Source organism: Candoia aspera, chromosome 2 (genome assembly GCF_035149785.1).
Source record: "Candoia aspera isolate rCanAsp1 chromosome 2, rCanAsp1.hap2, whole genome shotgun sequence".
Taxonomy (NCBI): domain Eukaryota; kingdom Metazoa; phylum Chordata; class Lepidosauria; order Squamata; family Boidae; genus Candoia; species Candoia aspera.
In genome coordinates, this window is record NC_086154.1 from 84,061,275 (window position 1) to 84,079,113 (window position 17,839).

Sequence of the window (17,839 nt, forward strand, 5' to 3'; positions counted from 1 at the left end):
TTTCCCCCCCACCCATAGCACTTTTAAAAGAACTCCTATCTTAAAAACCTGGAGATAATTCTGTCTTTTCCCCAAAAAAACATTTTCTCTTTTGAAGTAAACTCAATACAGTCGCATTTGACTTCTAAGACAACAGACCAAGTCATGATCGTATTCCTTTTTGGCAACAATTTTACAGAAAAAGAATAAATAGTAATAAACAGAAGAAGTTAAAGAGGTAAGAGAAAGAAAAAAGAAGTCTTAACTAGCCCAACACAATTTGCTGTACCTCTCCATGCCTCTCTATCCTTGCAAACCTTTGGACATCCTTGCATTATGTCCACAAAGTGCTTCATACCATGACTTTTGTTCTTTGAACTTCTCGCCTTTCTTTTTCAGGTTCTCATCAACTCCATCGCATGACAACTTTGTTCTCCCTTACATACTGGTTTTGTGATTCAGTCTTCATTCATTCTGTCTATATGATCAAACCACCGTAACTGGTTACTTGCTACCGGATTCAATCCGCATTAATTCAGGACCCATTCATTCTTGACCCTCTTTCTTATTCATTATGCACAGAGAACCCCATTCTGATGTGTTCAACTTACCCAACATACCCATCCATGACATACCCAACTCTCACTTCCATATAACAAACCAATCAGTAGCACACTCATAGATTGCTATTTTTGCCTCTTTCAATTCCTAAAGTCGCTCTTTGAGTGAAATGGGCAGTGACGAAATTCAAAATATAAATAAATATAAATAAAACTGAAAGATTAATTCCTTACAACCTACAATAAACCTTTCTATAAGCATTTGCACATCTTAAGATTGCTCCATCCATCTTCCCATCTTTAATAAACATTCTGCCAAGATTTACGAATTCATTCATTTGCTCAAGTTCGTGAGTAACTTGCTATCATTCACTCAATTTTCCAGTGGATTTTTAAAACCTTTAAATACATCAGAAATAGGAAACCAGCTAAGAAACCTGCTGGGCTGTTTAATGACTTTAAATGATTTCTAGAGGAGGATGAGGAAATCAGTTTATCCACATTGTAAAAACTGTAGGGAAAATACCAGCATTTGAACCATCATGTTCAGGGACGCTTTGGCATTGAAGCAAATAATGGTGACAACAGGTGAAGTACAAGGCTTAACTGAAAACAAACTAATCACTAGGTCCAGGTAGCCCCCAGCCAAAAATTCTTAAAGAATAGAGAAACTGTTCATCTTCTAATAAAAATATACAGAACATTCCAAAGATCACCCTCCATACTATAGGAGTGACAGATAGCCAGTGCACTTAGAATTATTGAGAATAGGGCAAAACCTCATACTTTTAGTGAGACATCAAGGGCAGCCTTAGACCCTACCTCATTAATACCGTAATCTGAAAGACTCTTTTTGTATGAACCTATCCAGACATTAAAAGTCACAAAAGCCCTCTTACAGGCCATGTCTACAAATGCTTATTAAATCCTTTGGAGAAAGATGTTTCCTGAGTCACTCCTAAGCTACAGAACACAGTCCCAAGACAGTTATTTAGCCCTTGCTCTTTCTGTTCTCAGGGTAACAGTCAAGAGCATCCTCTTTTACTTGGTCTTTTGAGTTAGGCTTATAATTTTATTGTTTTTGTTTTACTCATTCATATTTCATTTTAGATCATTCTATTTTTACCCATTTTGAGTACCCTGCAAGTAGAAAGGAGGGTATAAACTGAAATAATAAACGGGTCCCTTTATTTCTCAACTTGTAAATATGCCTTCCTTAGTGCCCTCCAGATGCAGAAAGTACTGCAAACTGGAGAAAGCCAAATGGATGTTTTCTCTGCTTGATACTTTGAATAGTCATATAATGTTTTGGGAAAGTTAAATCAAACTTTAAAAGATTCTTGTAAAAGGTTCATACTGTATAATGGGGCAGGGACATGGGCGATGTCTTCCTTATCATTTGTCTTCTTCAGCATGAGAACTTTTCCTTTACAAAGCCTAGAACTGGCTAACTGTAGGACTGTGATAGCAGTAACTCAGACTGAAGGTAGTTAACAAGGGAACTAGATGAAATACTAGTTCTGGCAAGGGATTTCATGATTCTGGAGTCTTCCCAAGCTTACACTCACCAGTATTTTCTCCCAATGTTCCTGGCCATTTCACCATGTTAATTAAGGCTAATGAAGATAGCCCCAACATATGGTGGTCATCAAACTGGAAAAGGCTGGTACAATGTGTAAGAAGGAAAACAAGGCACCTACTTCACTGCAATGAAGTCTGACTGGACAGAGCTCTAATTTTCTCCCTTCCCCTCATGGTCTACTTGCAGCATGAAACACTTGATCTGAGCATCATCAAAACAGAAACATCAAATAGAAGCAGAGCTCTGCGGAAGTTTTCAAATAGCATCCTCCTGCTTCTTCTGCTCTCAAGGATGTCACACAGACACCAAATTCTGGGACCACCTTCTCTCAAAAGGATGGTCATCCCTAAATTAACGTCAGTGTGACTTCACTTCTCACATATCAGTATTTCTACTACATACAAGTAGTTCAGTATTGCTATCAAGTGCCAATATTGCACATGTGTTAAGTTATATGTTATAAAAACCAACTGTATTTTGGCTTGAACTAGGAAGGATAGTCTCAAGAAAAGCATCTGGCATGGAAAATAGATTTATTTCATCCACATTTAAAAATTGCAGGAGATTGATCTCCATGCAAATGTAAGTTTTTCCCCTTGAAATTAAGCTTGCCTGACTCTAGCAATTAGTCTGAAAGGCATTCATGTTGATTAAAGATTCAACATTGATTAACCCAACACTTGCAAAATCTAATTAACTAAATAGACCAATGTATCTCCAATATCAGTTGTCTGTCCATTCTCAGTGAGTCGGACCCGCTTTTGAGTTAGGTCTATGTGAAAGACAGCTTGATCTAAAATGGGAGACTTCTCAGCATCTTCCTTTCCAAGCACAGGAACACGACGAGGTCCCCGGAGAGGATCATCAAATCGCATTAATTTTACTTTGGAAAGATCTGAAAAAAAATTAAGGACATAATTGTAAGAGAGGTATCCTGAGTATGCAAATCCCAAGAAGGCTGATGTGAGAGACACAGCACAGATGAATGATTTAAACAGAACAAGCTAATGTTGATTGCCCAACTTCCCGAAAGAGTGCCTTAATAGAGGTTTACACTTTGCTATTCAGGTCCATTGCTTTAAAGGTTAGGGAAGTCCTTCAGAACTGAGGCTTAATTAAAAGGCAAGGAATACACATGACATTTGATTAAAGATGTGACCCATCAAGAAGAATCACCTAGAGGAAAATCCCCATTTTTTCACCTAGAGAGAGATGTATGAAGGCCTTGAGTTCTCTGAATGTTTCTATTAGTCTTGCAAATCATGTTTATATAAGGAGGGAGAGTTTTACCTAGAATTCCTCCCTCCACAAATACACTGACAGCTCTCTTAATCTAAACTTCCAGTGGCAATCACTAAATTGCACTGATTCCATGGGAATTTGGGGAATTTCCAAATGATATTTAATTATTTTAATGATATTTTAGTAGGATGTAGATTTTAATTATATTTAATATGATGTTGAATGCATTTACTAGGCAAGGTTTTGTGTTTTAACATAATAGAACATTGTTTACAGAACAAAATCTGCAGATTTTGTCTAGCTATTCTCTATGCACAGTAGAATGTATTAGAAATGTGAACTGCTTTCTTAAATTGTGCTCCTTGGCTACCAGCTGTCATTTTAAATGGGCTCATCTACTCACTCAGGTTGCTGATAAAGACTGGCTTTTGAGAAGTGTGTCACCTTCTTCAACCACTGCCAAGTCATCCTCCTAATACCCTTCTATATTTTTATTAATGATTTGGATGAAGAGGTACAGAGACCACTTAATATATTTCCAGATAACACTAAATTGGATTGTATAGCTAGAAGACAAAATAGATTTCAAAATTATCTTTAAAGATTAGAGGAATGAACTGAAAATTACAGAATGAAATGCAAGGTTCTTCACTTAAACAGAAATCAAATACACATTGGCCTGGTAACAGTCCTTGTGAAAAAGATCTTGCTTGCAAAACTGAATACAAATCAGCAATGTGATGCTGCTGAGACAAAAAGGCAAATGCAGTATTAGGCTGTATCAACAGTAGCATAGTTTTGAAATTATAGGGGAAATAGTTCTACTTTATTTTGCATGGGTCAGATTCAATCATGGTACTGTATTTAAGTTCTGGGCAAGACACATTAAGAAGGATTCAGAGTAATTGAATAGATTCGGAGAAAAGCAATGAGGATGATCAAGAGATTAGAAGCTAAATCCCATGAAGAGAGATTGAAGGAGTTTAGACTACTTAGCCTTGAGCGTGGAGAGAGATGATACCGGTTTTCAAAAGCTGAATGGATGTTACACAGAGAAAAACCAAGGCTTGTTCTATATTGTTCAGAAGAAACTTCCTAACAGTAAATGCAGTTTGATAATGGAAGCAATTACTCAGATAGGTGATGGATCTCCCTTCATTGGATATGTACAAGGGGAGTGTAGACAAACATAAGGGATGCATTAATTTAAATTCCGCCCTACACAAGGGATTGGACTCAAAAGGCCTGAGTGACCCCTTTTAATTTTATGATTCTCAATGGAATCACTTAGTGCCTCCTAGTGGAAAGAATAAAAAGCAGCAACCCGATGCATTGGTAGTTTTATTGCTGTTCTATGGGTTTCTTTAAAAGCTATTTTAAACTATTTTAGGACCACACTCCTTGAGTAAGCAGCTGAAAACAGGTACATAGGCACCTCTAATCTACACCCCAGGAAAATCTAATCTAAAGAACTGCACATTCCCTTTCTACTCCTTAGTCCTTGTCCTGTTCGAATTTGCCTTTCTCTCTTGATGGTCACATCCTGTAGCTTCTTCCCTGGAAATGCCTATATTGACTCTCACCAGGCTAATTTTCTACTTCAGCACATCCATTTCACAAGGTATTTTCATGCAGAGGCTGAACAGCCCTCCATAAGATAATGATTCATGAACTGAGCATGGGCTTAGATGTCCCATTCCAACACTATGAGGCTAATTATGTTCCTCCAAAACGATGTGTGAGAAATAGATCCCAACCCTGTCGTGACCGCAACTGACTTTAAAGGCCTCCTTATATGGTTTTGTTTTTACTGGCATTACAACTAGGAAAAAAACTATACTCATATACTTGGAGCTGCTTCGAATAAACATGTGCAGGGTTGACAACAAAAAATAAGCAAACCCCTGCACCAAATGCCTCCCCTCTCTTCATTGTTACAATTTTAGATCATAATCCATCCCATACGGCTTCACTTTAAGGGATCCCTAATGGCAAGTGTCTGTTTTGGTGACATGGAAGTCCAATATTTTCCTTGTGAAAAGAGTGGCAAGAGGTAATCTTAAAATTATCCCATTTAAAAATAATAACGTGCTACAAGCAAAGAACTTCAGACCCTTTTAGGAAAATCTAACAGCAACTGTCACAAAACCTAAGGAGCTATTTCTCTGGAGCAGTGTTTCTCAACCTTGGCCACCTTAAGATGTGTGGACTTCAACTCCCAGAATTCTGGGGAAAGGCTGGCTGGGGAATTCTGGGAGTTGAAGTCCACACATCTTAAGGTGGCCAAGGTTGAGGAACCCTGCTCTGGAGGCCTAAGACTCTCATTGACAAGAAAAGCCTTTCCCTGTCATATCTAAGGCTCTTCTCTCCCCCTTTTCTACTATTTCATTTCCCCCTAGTAAATATGTGAGAGAGAGAGAAGCTGAGAGGAGAAGCAAGTAATGGTTTCACTGAACGTATCGTTTGTATGCTATTGTAAAGAGAAAAGGGAGGGACAATTATGGGCTGTTTGATATTGTTCTTTCCATAAAACTAGAAAGTGTTCCCATAAAAGCAGCTAAGTTGTCTGTTTTGCTATGAGATACAAGAGCTTTTTTTCATTCTGAAGAACAAAGCCTTTTCAAGAGATACAAACCACTTCTCAGAAAACTGCTAAACAGAACTTTCCTAATGAGCCGGGTATTTTAGTCTTCCTAAGTTCACAGCTTGCTTTTATCAATCTTCTCAAGTGCCTGCCCAACAGTGACATCTTCCAAAATAACGATTTAGAAGAATTACTCATTTATTCTCAATTGTTTTTCATTCGCTTCAAAACAGTCAGGTTGTGGATCTCTCGTAATTGCCTGCCCAAATCTGAAATGTGTTGTACTGCTTTTGCTTGGCAAGACGAGTTGTATATTTCTTCCACTCAGCTCTTCTCCGAGAAAACAGATTCACGCTATAATATAAAAACTGTCTCTTTCCCTAAGATCAAAACACACAAGCAGCTGAAGTGATGAGGAAATAAATTATCTTTCTGATTTGGAAAGTTTGGGCCAAGATACAATTCCCTCATTGGATATAACTGCTGGAATCAGCAAAGCCACAGAGCAGACAAGATATTATCTCCTTGTTAAAAGGAGTTTCGTCAATTCTATTTGGCACAGCAACTGTAGTTCGGGCTCAAAGGCTCACTGACTTTAACTAGAAGAATGCAATTCTTGCAGAGAAAAGCCATTATTGATTAATGGGGAGAGTCAAAACATCCAATTTAGGGCAGAGGTAGTAGAATGAATGCATGAGTGTAAAGGGAAAGTTTAAACATCTGCCTTAGAAAACAGCTCAATCTTGTAGGAACAGAATGTAAAAGAGGGGAGGTATACATAGATAATGTTCATAAACTTCGCTTTTCCCCTCCTGGGTTTAGAAATCTGGAAGGGGAAAACATTAATCGCCACTTGGGCTTCTTGTCCATAGAGCCCTCGGTTTCAGCAAAGCATTATTGTGCTCCCCACACACATTTATGTGATTGTTTATTTGTCAGATTGCTATCTTCCTTTTTTTGTTCAGCAGCCCAAGGAGGCATACATCTCTCTCCTCCCCTATCTTTCCCCACAACAATAAACCAGCAAGGTAGGCTGAGCTGAGAGTGACTCACCCCAAGTCACCCTGTGAGCTTCTCTGGCTAAAGGTGGACTAGAACCTGGATCTCCCCAGTGCTAGGCCAGCATTGTAACCACTACATTAGACTGCCTCACCACTCTCCACATTTATTGTCAGAACCACCCATCTGCCACGGCACCTCTTTCTCCATAGAGGTTTCCTAAACCAAAACATCTTTCTGAAACCATTCTTAACCATTTTACCTGGATTCCAGCATTTGATAACCATGTTGATGTTCACATGCATTTTTAAAGCATGATTTTATATTTTGCAAATAACAGTTTCAGTCTATATTTAAACACATGCATCCAAATTTAAGCTTTAGAATAAGGGAAAGAATAAAATGGTAACAAAGCAATGTCTGTATTCAGAAGTTCAAGAAAATTCTTGTTGCCACACTGATTTGGAAACATTTTGAGTTTTAAAAATACAAAATTGTTTTAGTATAATCTGAAATTACAGATGTGGATTTCACCTTCATTGATAAGAGAAAAAATATTAAATTCAACTTATTTAGCTTCCACTAACTTAACTTCCATTTGGCAAGCTAGAAAGAGATACTTTTTCACAGCAGCACTGAGTATCACATCTGGCTCTTGAGTAAGACAGTCCATTTGCTTCAGTTCCTTTATATTGCAAGACATTATGGGCTACCACTTTGAAGGAGATGGAGCTAATACCACCTCTAGCATTATACTGCACGAAATGTAAGAGTCAAAGATAAGGTAGTGCATGAATTACAAAAGTGTGAAATAAGCAGGAATGGGTGACTCAAGGCACATGTAACTAAATTAATACATCACTCACACTGAATTTGTAAGTATAAATCTGGAAGAAGCCAGTAATAATCAGAGGTAGTAGTGAACTGCACATCTGGGGTTTAGAAACCAGCTCCTCCAAGTTTCAGACCCAAACTCTTTTGAGCTCAGATCATAATGGATTGAACCTCAGCTCCAGCCTTAGATAAGAAATCTAGGTATGCTGCTGTAGGTGTGTTCTACAGCGTAATGAAGACCAGAGTATTACTCTATTTCTCCTTAACACGAAACTTCTCTTCTTGTTGAAGTCAACAGTCTTAAAGAAAGGCAACAGGGTGCTAGTACAGAAGCAGTCATGTCATTAAGTGCTCCCAGTATCACCGTATGAATCTTAATTCTGAAATGTGCTCAGAACCATTGTTCCAATATATCACGAATAGTGAAAAATAATGACCTGATCCCAGTCTGAATCATCGTTTCCACTAGTAGCAATCGATCAATATTACTATCTCAAAGTTCACAGAGTAAACTAATGTGAAAAAATCCTAACATCTGTCTGAAATATAAACCTGAATCTTACCTTTGATTCCTCTGTTCATCTTCATTAAGCGTCTAATTATTGCATCTCGGCTATCTCCTTGCCTGACCTCAATCTTTGTGGAAAAGTGGCCATTTGCTGGTTGAGGGTTTATTAGACAGACAGACACACTAGGCTGTAAAGAAATAAAGATATTGATCTCATATTCTGCATGGATTTTTCAAAGTCAACCTGGTACAGAGACTGAATACACAGCCATATACCAACTTGCCAGTAAGGCTGGCTTCCAATGGTGCTACACAAAATGTCTGAACATTTCAGCTGCATCTGATAACCTCAGAATTTCCATATACATTTTTTTAAAAAATAGTTTATTCAAACTTTCCTTTAAAGAAATTACCAAAATCGTATTAGACTAAATTGTCTCATATGCTTGTGAGGATTAGTTTTATTTCTGAACTATGAAGCGATGGTGACTAGAGCAAAGTTAATCAGAAAGCTTTGTAGCTAAGTGAGGATTCAGACCCTGACCTGGCTCTATAACCCACTGGACTCCATCACTCCAGGAAACATCACAATGGCCATAGTGGCTAAGAATGCTGGGATTAGTTTAGTACACTTGGATGCAGAAGGCACATTACCACGCAAGAACAATAATTGGTTCTATGCTGTTCTAAACTATGTGCACCCATTTCTCACACAGCTGTCACATTTTCCATGTTCTGCATTTATATTCAGCTATGCTATTGCAATGGCTATTTACTTGCAGAAGAGGCTGTAAGAAGCAAGAGAAGAAACAAGATAAAGAAGTAAGAAATGTAAAGACAGGAGGAGGATAGCAAAAAGGGTGATGAGACAGGGAGGCACACTGCAAGACAGTGTGCCTGCACGTCTGCACAAGCAGCTCACACTGACATCATGTCCAGCCCAGCTAATGGATTGGGGAGGCAGTCCTCAGAATTGCAGGCAGTCTCCTCCAGGAAGCCAAAAGGAAGGTGGCTTCAGTGGTCACACTACCTGAAGAATGAAATGGGTGACAGCAGGAACAGTGTAACAGGAAGAGATTTGACAGGTACCCCAGAGGAACAAGAAGGTTAGAGGTGATGTATGTCCCAAGAGGGGAAGAAACTTGGAAAAGAAAGACAGGGGTAGAAGAAAAAGGGTAGTTGCCCCTTCCCCTCCTTCAACATGTGATCTTCCAGCTGTGTTCACACCAGGGGCCAGAGCAGCAGAGAGGAACATCAGGTAAGGGATGGGGGTGGGGGGGACCAGAACCTGTGAGTCATGTCCATGACAAGACTAAAGGCTACCAAGACACACACAGCTGTGATAAATCATGGGAAGAGGAGAGCAAGATGGCAGAACGTCACATCAAATGAGACCGGTGGAGGGGATCTTAATATGGATAATAAAACAGATAGATGGATAAAAATCAAGAAATGCTAAGATAGAAAATAGGATACAGACAAAAATAGAATAAATTGGTAGGCTAAGGAAGTAGGTTAAAGTTAGGACACAAAAGAGATTATCAACACTTGAATGAAGTTGCTGCCAACAAAGAGAGAAAAAACAATCTAGTATCAACTATAAAAATATAAAACAAAAGAAAGATAAAACTGAAGTGATTAAAGCTTCCTGGGAAATTGGTTGGAGTCAGCTGGGGTGTATGGGCAAAGAATGAAACCAGAATAGCAGGGAGAGAACTCAGTTAGAATAATAGAGTAGAATGAAGATACAACAGAAAAGTCACAAGAACATGAATATGGTGAACTGATGACACAGAAATAAGCTCTAGGAGATACGATAAATAAGCTAGGGTAAATGAGAATACATAAGCATAACTTGTACAGTAAATCAAAAAAGCTTCACTGCCCATTTCATTAGCAAGGGTTTATTCCCCATCGTCCACACTGCTGATCAACACCATTTTTTTCAATGGGAGCTTACACGTTTCCTGCCAGGGCTTGTGTTCATCCCCAAGATTTTGACATGCATCAGATTGCAGTTCCCAGTCCCTACACTGCTCTTTACTCAACAGTTCAATTTGCCCATTTGATTGAATGGGCTTATTCTCTTCTTATTAAGAGAAACTGCCATTGAATCCAATTTAAAAATAAGGCACAAGTAGTAATTTGGAGATGAGCACCGCCCCCTAGATTCGGACACAACTGTGCAGGGGAAACCTTTACTTAACTTTAGTAATTCAGCAGCCTTGGACCACAAAAAGATCATTAATACAGCCAAAAGCTCAGCCTTTCTACCTGCACAATAATACTATGCCATCTCCTGAAACAGGAGCTAGAGTTTGTGGCTGTAGCCTGCAAATTAAGGAATATTCCAGCATTTCCATTTAATACACTTCACAAGATTACAAGGTGAAATATGTAACTATATATGCTAATTGATCTAAAACCTATCCACAGTAATTGCATTATTTCAAAACCAAGCAAAACTAAATACTGTGACAAAAACCAGATGTGCAACCAGTTACTGTTGAGCAGGGATATAATTTCTAAACACAGAAGGCATCTGAATCCCTTCATTATGCTTAGAGTTGTCAGTTGTATCCCTTTTATTCTGGGAGTGTTATTACCCTGAGAAAATTAACAATTAAAATTAAACATTAATTAAAGTAATAATAATATAGCAACAAGAGGGGGGAAAAAACCCAATGCACTATTACCATCAATAATTGAGCAAGTAAGAATACACAGATAAGCTGTCTCATCTTCCAGTCTTCCTACGATACACAAGTGCTCTCCACAGTCCCTCTGCCCATCGTTTGTCAAGCCCTACGCAAAGCAATCTCAGCAGAGAATCACACACTTGTAGCTTGGAGAAGAGAAACATCTGGTTCAAGGGATGAGTCTGTTGAGGGTGACTCAGTTACCAGAGACTTCTAGTAAGTTCTATAGACTTAAGTAGGAAGCAGCAACTTAAGATTCTACTAAAACCAAAACCAGATACTTAAGTAAATGTCAGGAGCAGACTGAGCCCTATCACAATCCTGCTCTTAAACATATCCATTTACTTTCTGTCCTGTAAGTCCAACTGATGACTTCCAGATTGCGATCCCACAACTCCCAGTAGGATTTGATTCGATTTGACTTTTTTATCACATTTGTATAGCCGCCCATCTCACATAGTGACTCTGGGCAGCATCTATAATAAAACAATCAAAATACATTAAAGGCCATTAAAAACAACCTATTTAAATAAAAAAAAGATAAAAACAAATAAAAAGAACAGAATGGTGGCAAAACATTCAAAGAATGCATTCAATTAACTGTCATATAGCCATCTAGCAGGCTCTACTCTATCATGGGATCCCCAAGCTGGTTGACAGAGCCATGTTTTAAGGGCCTTCTGGAAGATCAAGGGTTGGAGCCAGCCACACCTTAGGGGGAATGACATTCCACAGGGTGGGGACAGCAGCAGAAAAGACTTTCCCCCCCTGCCCAACAAAACTCCCTGGCTGACAGGAACTGCACCATTCCTCTCCCTCTGGGCCTGATGGGACAGGTAGATGTAACCAGGGAGAGGTGGTCCCTCAAATAACCTGGTCCCAGGCCATGTAGGGCTTTAAAGGCACCTTGAATTGGACCCAGAAGCAAACTGGCAACTAATACAGCTCATGCAGCAGAAGTGTAACGTGTGCAGTTCTTGGAGCACACATAACTGCCCGTGCTGCTGCGTTTCGCACTAGCTGAAGCTTCCGGATACTCTTCAAGGACAGCCCCATATAGAGACCATTACAACAGTCCATTCAGAAGGTGACTGGGGCATGAGTGATTGAAAGTAGAGCTTCCTAATCCAGGAATGGGTGCAACTGGCACAGAACACAAAGCTGTGCAAGGTGGATAGGATATAGGAATGATGGAAGCACAAGTTTGAGGAAAGCTAATATAAATGAAAAGCTCCCACTGATTCATTCAGAAAACAACAAGCCATTAGGGATAAAATTCCTGCAAGAAATCAATGAATCCAAACTTACTTCTACTCTGAATGTGCAGAATGGCTTCCCAGGACAGCAATCTTCTTTAATTTTCTCATCTCCTTCGGAGGCAAATTTTAATTCTATATGTTCCAGCTTTGGAAGAAAATGGGGAAAACCATTAAAAAAAAGTTCAAATAAGTTAATAAGAAAATTCAAGTATGCCAAAAAAGTATTTTATTAATTAATCACAATTGATTTTATTTATTGTAACAAGGAGAGTTCTTATTAAATATTCCACAGGTTTGGCTCTTTTTCTCTATAGATTTAAATGTATCTCAAATACAGTGATTTTTGCCAGAAAATGTTCCACTTTAGGCAAGTTTGGCAGTTTCAAAGTTGTATGATGTTGTATTGTTTTAGTGCCTATTGCACAAGATAGATTCCAACATTCCATTAATTGTTTCCACACATCGAAGCCTTTACTTCTTTCAAATTAACTGTTCAAATCTCATAAAAAGGCTAATTTTTCCCCCACATCAAATAATATAGCCTAAATACTTATGCAGGCTATGGTTATTGAGATTAATATACTAACTGAAATCATAATTTGCATAGGAATATTTCTCATTCAAAATTGGATGGCTAATAAATTCAAATAAATAAATAAATCTCTCCTCAAATCAGTTAGAAGCAGCAATTCCTATTTACAGTAAGAATAATTAAATTTAGAGACTGGATAAATGCTGCACAAAAATGGCTGAGAATTTCCAATCATTTTCTCAACTTGGAGGAAGCAGTAATCTCAGTAGGGGTAAGACGTACAGTACATCTACTCACATGGTAAGATAGGAAAGCAACATGTTATTGTTATGCTGTGGTCTCACTTACAGAAGATCATTAGTATTGACCTCTGGCTCTAATTCTGGGTGAATTATTTCACTAAATATTTCTCATGTTCCGGCATTACACAGGATTGGATTAGGCCGCTATTCAGATTGGAAGTGGAAAAGGTGCTTCAGAGGAGACATCAGCACACTCAATGCACGTGCGGATGGCTCCTTAAAGAAGCCACAGCTTTCCTGAGTTTGCATGGCAGCTATGCAGTCTCTGGAAAAGATGTCTTTGCATTAAGCAGAAGGTGACTGCAACTGCTATTCTTCTTTAACTCAAAGGTGTATTTTCCTGGGATGAATAACTACTGTACAAGCCCGGGAAAAGATACGGCTTCTTTAAAGAGGCACCCATAGATTCAGCAAGGGTGCCCACCCCTTGAGACCAATTTTCCAATCTGAATAGCTGCACATCTCTAGGTTGGATTGTTGTGACTCAAATGAAAGGTGACCATGCACACAGTTTTCTTTTACAGTGTCATGTGTATACACACACACAGACATATATACCATGTAGACAGACCTTGTACCACTAGCTTCTGTAAGATGAAATCCTAAGGGACTGAAGGTACATGGGCAAAGGATATAGAACAGTGTTTTTTCAATCTTGGCAACTTTAAGATGTGTGGACTTCAACTCCCAGAATTCCCCAGCCAGCATGCCAGTTGGGGAATTCTGGGAGTTGTTCCACATATCTTAAAGTTGCCATGGTTAAAAAAAAAAACACTGGTATAGAGACTTTCCAGCAACACTGACTCTTACCAACTGCTGAACACCATTAAGGCTTCATAGCAAACTCTCACCTCCAATGAATTTGTCAAATAGACTATATTTTCCCTCAGGACAGCTTGTTCATCAAACTCCAGCTCCAGATCAAGTACACGGGATCCCTTCTTCTCCAAATTTTCCTACCAACAGCAAAAAGCACAAAATTTAAATTGGATCAGTGCTGAGCAAACCTTTTATAGAAAAGAACTTTTCTAGTGGGCTTTCCAGCTAGTATCCTATGAGTCCCAACAGAGCCATTACAGTTTACAGAAGATTGCCAGTTCCAGTCATGGATTGGAAAGTTCTTAAAAGTCACTTGTTCTTCTCTCAAATATACTTTTTAATATTTTAAAAAGCACATTTAGGAAAAAATATTTTAAAACAGCAAACTTCTATTTTATTTCATTCATTCATTCATTCATTCATTCATTCATTCAATTTATATGCCACCTGACTCCCAGCAACTCGGGGCAGCACCTAAACAAGACATCCATGAGGATAGATTTTGAGGGCAAATAGTATTTGCACGTCAGAAGCTATATGAGGACATTTACATAATTTAATGGAGGATTCACCACCTCCTCCCTCCAACAGCTTGCTGAATTTTAACTGTTAGGAACTGCTTTGCAGTGCTGGAGACTGGCTCAGGGAAGCAGTCCCCAGGGTCTATTGCCAACTCATAATGCACATGCAGCGACCATCTAATGAGCCTTTTTGTGCCTGTGAGAGAATTGGCAAGCAATGCAATGTTCCAAGGCAAATGAGATATGAGTCTACATACCTACTCAGTTCAGTCTAAAATTAATACGTCCTTTAGAAACGCCCAGTACAAACACAGGTTAGAAAATATTGAAGCTGAATACTGCACTATCAACATTGCAGTTCGGCTACCATCAAGATGTTTGGCAAGGGGAAAGCAGATGGCTGTAGTGGTGAAGCAATAGCAACTCAGTTTCCTTAATCCAAAGTTACTAATACTGATAGTGAGGGGAAAAAAACACTATCCTCTTATCCTTCACCTCCTATCCTGCAAGCTTTGTGCTTCAGCAGGAAAAGACAATCTGATCAGTGCTGAACTGAGGAAAAGAAAGACTGTGTGCCTAGCATTTATGTGCTGTGGTGGGACTGACATGCTCCCCCAAGAGAAACCAACCAACCTCTACACAAATGGGAAAAATGTTTCTTCTTACGTTTCAAAAAATAAAAGCTATCCTTTTGTTGAAGTGTGTCTCACGTAATACTCATTAAAATTAGTATCTGCTATGAAATATATTATCGCAGTCTTACTTCATTCTGTGTTCACGATCAAGTGACACACAACATTACTGCAGAATATTTTAAACATACGCACTAAAAACCTATTAAGATTTCTAATGTATTCCAGGTAATTCATATTTAAGGAAGAAAATGTAGCCGAAATAAAATATTTTTTATTGTTTTTCCCCATTAGTAAAACATCAGAGTAATCTTTCTCTTTCAGGCAACAGACTACAATATACTGTTGCAAACAGAAGTTGCGGAGTAGCATGGAAATCCGTGCTAGTGCCATGGGCAGAAGGTCTTTTCCAATGAGAACAATAAAGTGACTTTTCCAATCCAAGGAACATACTAGATAAAATGCAACCACTAACATAATTTAGTATGTTACCGTAGTTCAAATTCTCAGAGGTCAGTTATTAGGAGTCTGCAGAACTGATACTGCCTTTCCTACTTGGGCTGAATTCTTATTTGTATTTCAAGTACACTCCCGGTCGGAAGTAAAATAAACATGAGGTAATAGTGATTATGTAAAGAGGAAAATGGTCTTATTGCCATAAACCAGGTTTTATTTATTTATTTATCTAGCTATCTATCAAATTTGTCACCGCCCATCTCCTCCCACCAGAGGGACTCTGGGCGGTCTACAACAAAATACTCAGTAAAACAATAAATATATAAAATACATTATAAAATTACATATTATTAACAATATAAGTACGGTAAAAATGTATTACTAATGTTAATATTAATGTTAATTAATATTAATTTATGCTCTTAAATGTTTAATTAATTGACTGAAATCCATCTGTGACATTTCAAAGCACAATCAAAGCAGAGTCTTCTCAAGGCACCTGCCAGACTAAAACAGTGCAAGGTATTTATCAGGGCAGAGCCACCTGTACTATCACCCAGATTCCTGAACCCTTTCTTCAGCCCCCTCCCCCAAGCATGCGGTCAAAATTCAGCAGCAGGCTCTTCCTCATCTCAGTAAGCGATCAGCTGAAAACTGCAGCGTAAGGAAATTTCACAAGCAAAGCCCCACAGAGTGACCGCCCCCATGTTACATGCCATAAAGCATGGAAAAATTCAGCCCTGCTCACTTTAAATCATCAACCTGCTCACCCCTTATGTGTTCCCTATCCCCCAAAAAGTTGTCCTCCACAATACATATTAGTAAGTCCTATTACATATAAGCAAAGTTAAATAAAATCCGTTCAAGTAAAATGCCTTTTCAAAGTACTGCATATATTCAGCAATAAACATCAATAATACCTTCATAATGCCTGAGGAAAGACAGGATATGCAGTTTGTCTTCAAAGGCAAGCCTACATGAAATACATTACACTCCAGCCTGGATGTTAACTCGACCAGTTATAGCTGATGGCCAGATCCTATTTCTCTAGTTAGGGTTGAAGCTGAATTAGCAATACAAATTATATAGCAATACTGTGGCTACTACCACTCCTTGGGAGTCCATAGACAGTTATGGGTCTGGTTCTTCAGCTGCTGGTTCTGGCTTTTCAGGAAGAAAGTACAACTTTAGCCAATGCAGATGAATCCCTCTATTCATATCAGTATATATAATCCAAAATGCTTCCATCTTGCCAGAATTAAGCTTCAGCTTGGTGCCAAGCACCAGTTCCTTGAAACTGCTAAGTAGAAGGATACTAAGGATACTGCAGACCAACTACATGGATAATTTCTACCAGCAGTTGTACATTGATATAACAGAGCTGGGGCAAATATGAGTCGTAGTAGAGCAAATTGTAAAAGTTTAATGATCAATGAAAGAATTCTGATGGAGTTACCCATAACAATCAGCAAAGTCACAGCAGCTCCAAACTGCAGCATCTCAAACTGATCTGAAGAAAGCAGGATTCTTTGTTATATGTCCCTGAGTACTTCAAAGACAGCAACCATACCTCATCACAACACAGGAAGTTAAAAGACAAAGAATCTATTTATATCTGGAACATCTCATACAAAACATGCAGTAATCTGAAACAGAAAATAGTTCTAATGGGACACAACTTCTATGTTCCTGCTCATTCTTTTCTCCCCCTGACTTTTCCAAAAAACAAGTTACCTTTCCACATCACTATTCCATTCTGTGTCATACTTACATTTTCTTTCACATCTTTGCATAATTTCTAGGAGTCTGATAAAATGCAAGAAGCAAGCCTATCAGCAGAAATGTATAGGTTTTCCAATAAATTAGCAGTAAATTGCAAAAGGCTGACCTTAATCATTGCAACAAAAGGCATAACCCTTTTCATGTATTTTTTCAGTTCTGGCAAGGAGTTGAGTTCACTGGCAATTATTTTGTTGTCTGGGAGCTGTCCTCCATTCATCTACAATGAAAAACATACAAGATCCAATTATATACATACCCCTCAATTGGATGGATGGATGGATGGATAGATGGATTTATTTGTTTGCTTGTTTGTTTGACCTGAGCCAGTCAAGCAGGATACCATGGTCAGTACTTTCAAAAGCTAGCAAGCTAGCAAGATATTAAGAAGAGCCAGGATGGACGTACTACTGTCATCCTAGGCCCACCACACATCATCAACAAACATGACTAATGCCAGTTTGGTCTAGTGGTTAAAGCAACAGGCTAGAAACCAGGAGACTGAGAATTGTAGTCCCGCCTTAGGCATGAAAGCCAGCTGGGTGACCTTGG

At 38.7% G+C, this 17,839-nt stretch overlaps 1 protein-coding gene across 2 annotated transcripts in view; it reads right to left on the bottom strand.

The window, feature by feature from the left end:
* Nucleotides 1-2,639: 2,639 nt before the first annotated feature.
* The window catches only part of LARS1 (leucyl-tRNA synthetase 1), a 52,473-nt gene continuing 37,273 nt past the window's right edge, over nt 2,640-17,839 (bottom strand). The window contains exons 28-33 of one of the 2 annotated variants that reach the window (XR_010067151.1): nt 17,397-17,507; nt 13,932-14,036; nt 12,296-12,391; nt 8,344-8,476; nt 3,767-3,929; nt 2,908-3,016 (exon numbers count right to left, since the gene is read on the bottom strand). Coding sequence is in view for 1 of the 2 variants with exons in the window: in XM_063292364.1 (XP_063148434.1) it covers nt 2,811-3,016; nt 8,344-8,476; nt 12,296-12,391; nt 13,932-14,036; nt 17,397-17,507 (651 nt within the window). In the remaining variant the exon portion in view is untranslated. Of the gene's footprint in view, nt 3,017-3,766; nt 3,930-8,343; nt 8,477-12,295; nt 12,392-13,931; nt 14,037-17,396; nt 17,508-17,839 lie in introns of both variants that reach the window. The other variant, XM_063292364.1, reaches the window with a different exon arrangement.